The sequence below is a fragment of the Calidris pugnax genome, unplaced genomic scaffold (assembly GCF_001431845.1).
Source record: "Calidris pugnax isolate Ruff unplaced genomic scaffold, ASM143184v1 scaffold247, whole genome shotgun sequence".
Taxonomy (NCBI): Eukaryota; Metazoa; Chordata; class Aves; order Charadriiformes; family Scolopacidae; genus Calidris; species Calidris pugnax.
Window position 1 is genome coordinate 2,203,349 of NW_015090980.1, and position 3,539 is coordinate 2,206,887.

At 65.4% G+C, this 3,539-nt stretch overlaps 1 protein-coding gene across 1 annotated transcript; it reads left to right on the forward strand.

The window, feature by feature from the left end:
• The first annotated feature begins 56 nt into the window (after nt 1-56).
• On the forward strand, nt 57-2,548 carry AMT (aminomethyltransferase). Its single transcript, XM_014953487.1, has 8 exons — nt 57-122; nt 726-806; nt 911-1,042; nt 1,212-1,290; nt 1,469-1,614; nt 1,724-1,904; nt 2,056-2,211; nt 2,326-2,548. Exons 1-8 carry the CDS (start codon nt 57-59, stop codon nt 2,502-2,504), a joined length of 1,020 nt encoding a protein of 339 aa, XP_014808973.1. The 3' UTR covers nt 2,505-2,548.
• The last annotated feature ends 991 nt before the right edge of the window (nt 2,549-3,539 follow it).

The window sequence follows — 3,539 nt, forward strand, 5'->3', positions numbered from 1 at the left end:
GGATGGGGATGGGGGCGGCGGGGGGGGGACACGGGGACACACACACACACACGGGGATGGCACCCCCACCGCCTCACCGTGAGCCAGCAACGCAGCTGGCTTGCAACGCTGTTGCCAAGAGGGCCAGTGGGATCCTGGGCTGCGTCAGGAAGAGCGTGGCCAGTAGGTCGAGGGAGGTCATTCTCCCCCTCTGCTCTGCGCTGGGGAGGCCACAACTGGAATACGGCAACCAGTTCTGGGCTCCCCAGTTCAAGAGGGACAGGGAACTGCTGGAGAGAGTCCAGTGTAGGGCAACAAAGACGATGGAGGGATTGGAGCATCTCCCTTACGAGGAAAGGCTCAAAGAGCTGGGGCTCCTTAGCCTGAGGGGAGACCTCATCTATGTCTACAAGTTCCTAAAGGGTGGGTTGCAGGATGATGGAGCCGGACTCTTTCCAGTGGTTCCCAGTGACAGGATTAGAGGCAATGGGCACAAGCTGGAACATGGGAAGTTCCACTCAAATACGAGGAAGAACTTATTTGGGATGAGGGTGGCAGAGCCCTGGAAGAGGCTGCCCAGGGAGGGTGTGGAGTCCACTTCTCTGGAGATTTTCAAGCCCCACCTGGATGCTCCTGAGTGATGTGCTTTGGGCAGCCCTGCTTTGGCAGGGGAACTGGACTAGATGATCTCTAGAAGGTCCCTTCCAACTCCAACAATTCTGTGATTCCCCTCCTGCACCTTCCAGACCCAGGTGTATGGCCGGGACCGCGTCAGGTTCATGGAGAGCCTGGTGGTGGGGGACATCGGTGAGCTGAAGCCGGGACAGGTACACGACGCCAGTGGGGTCAGAGGTCCCTGGGGACATCCCGGGGGGGGGTTGAGGGGGGGACGGGCAGCCTGCCCACACTCCCAAGGGCCGTGTCCTTGCAGGGCACCCTGACGCTGCTCACCAACGAGAGGGGCGGCATCGTGGATGATCTCATCGTCACCAACACGTCAGAAGATCACCTCTACCTAGTGTCCAACGCCAGCTGTGTCAACAAGGACTTGACCGTCATGAGGGTATGGGGCAGCCCGAGCCTTGCGGGAGGTGGGGACACATGGTGGGACTGAGCCCCCCCTCCACCTTTCGCTGACATCCGTGGCTGCGCAGGGCAAGGTGGCCCTGGCCACGTGCGGGGCTGGCACTAGCCCCGGCCCCCGTGCTAGCAGCCCGCTGTCACCCTGGCAGGACAGAGCGGCGGAGCTGCAGGCTGCCGGCAGTGACGTCCACCTGGAGGTGTCAGACAACGCGCTGCTGGCTCTGCAAGGTAGCGGGGACCCCGCCGTGGACTGTCACCAGGCATGACCACGCGGGGGGTCTCACCCTCAGCGGGTGCCAGATGGCACCCTGCTCCGAGTCCCTGCCCGACAGGTGTCCGTGCCCTCCCCGTGTCCCCCCCCTCTTCCCCAGACACCACCATCCCCCAGACCTACCTGCCTCCCCAGGTCCCTCCATGGCACGGGTGCTGCAGGCGGGGCTGACGGATGACCTGGCCAAGCTGTCCTTCATGAACAGTGTCGCCACCACAGTCTTTGGTGTGCCAGGCTGCCGGGTCACGCGCTGCGGCTACACGGGCGAGGATGGCGTAGAGGTACCCCCGGAGCTGTGCCAACACCACCCCACCCCACACACACACACCCCACCCCACGGTACCGAGGGCAGCACCGTGCCCTGCTAACCCTGCCCGTGTCCCCACGCAGATCTCGGTGCCCGCAGGGCGGGCGGTGGAGGTGGCCGAGCGGCTGCTGGGGTTCCCCGAGGTGTGGCCAGCGGGGCTGGCGGCCAGGGACAGCCTGCGCCTGGAGGCCGGGCTCTGCCTCTACGGCAACGACATTGACGAGACCACCACGCCTGCCGAGGCCGGGCTGATGTGGACCTTGGGTAGGTCGGGGCCACGTCCGCCCCCACCTCCTCCTCAGGGTGGGCAGAGGGGCGAGGTGTCCCCAGCAGGGCACTGAGGGACCAGGTAGGCATCAAAGAAGGGTGGGTGGGGGGGTCCCTGTGCCGACCCTCGCCCATCTCTGCCCCGCAGGAAAGCGCCGGCGCGTGGCCATGGACTTCCCCGGGGCGGCTGTCATCATGGCACAAGCGAAAGAGAAGCCGAAGCGCAGGCGTGTGGGGCTGACGTCGGTGGGACCCCCCATCCGGCCCCACACGCCCATCCTGGGCCCCGAGGGCACGTCTGTGGGTAGGTGGGAGCAGCGGGGCAGGTGTGGGCACAGCCCCCAGCTGCGCCCATGGGCAGGGGAGGGTGTTGGGGCTGCCGGCCCCCGCTCACCTCCCCGTGTCCTCCCCTCCCCAGGCACGGTGACCAGCGGCAGCCCCTCGCCCTCCCTGGGCAAGAACATCGCCATGGGCTACGTGGAGACGGCGCACAGCCGGGCCGGCACCGCGCTCACCGTGGAGGTGCGCAAGAAGCAGCACCCGGCCCTGGTCACCAAGATGCCCTTCGTGCCCACCCAGTACTACGTGGCCAAGTGAGGCCAGCGGGGCACAGCACCCCAATAAATGCCCCTTCCCCACTCTCCTGGACTCCTCTCCCGTGACGGCGGGTGCCAAAGCAAGGGGCGGCGGGTGGGGGACAACACTTTAATGGCGTGGGCCAGTGCCCAGCAGGTCCTGGTGCTGCTCCTCACTCCCGGTGCGTCTTCACCGGCTCTGCCGTCGAGCCCTCCCTGCAAGAGAGGGGCAGCGTGAGCACAGCCCAGCACTTACTGGGGTATACTGGTCTGAGGGCACAGCTAAAAGTGAGCTGACTGGGGCACACTGGTCTTGGGGGGCAGCTGGGAGGGTGCTCACTGGGCTGGGGGCAGATGGGAGGGCATTCACTGGGCTGTACTGGGCTGCAGGCAGATGGTAGGGCATTTACTGGGCTGTACTGGGCGCAGATGGGAGGGCGCTCATTGGGGTGCACTGGTCTGGAGGCATGGATGGGAGGGAGCTCACTGGGCTGTACTGGGCTGGGGGCAGCTGGTAGGGCATTTACTGGGCTGGGGACATGGTAGGGCATTTACTGGGCTGTACTGGGCGCAGATGGGAGGGCGCTCATTGGGGTGCACTGGTCTGGAGGCATGGATGGGAGGGAGCTCACTGGGCTGTACTGGGCTGGGGGCAGCTGGAAGGGCGCTCACTGGGCTGTACTGGGCTGGGGACAGATGGGAGGGCATTCACTGGGCTGTACTGGGCTGGGAGCAGCTGGGAGGGCATTTACTGGGCTGGGGGCAGGTGGGAGGGCACTCACTGGGCTGTACTGGTTTGGGGGCAGCTGGCAGGGTGTTTAATGGGCTGTACTGGGCTGGGAACAGATGGGAGGGCATTTACTGGACTGGGAACAGATGGTAGGGCATTTACTGGGCTGTACTGGTCTGGGGACAGCTGGCAGGGCATTTACTGGGCCGTACTGGTCTGGGGGTGCAGCTGGGGGGGGCATTTGCCGGGTGGTGCTGGTGCAGGGGTGCAGCCAGGAGGGTGCTCACTGGGACACAGTGGAATAGGGGTGGCGCTCACTGGGGTGCA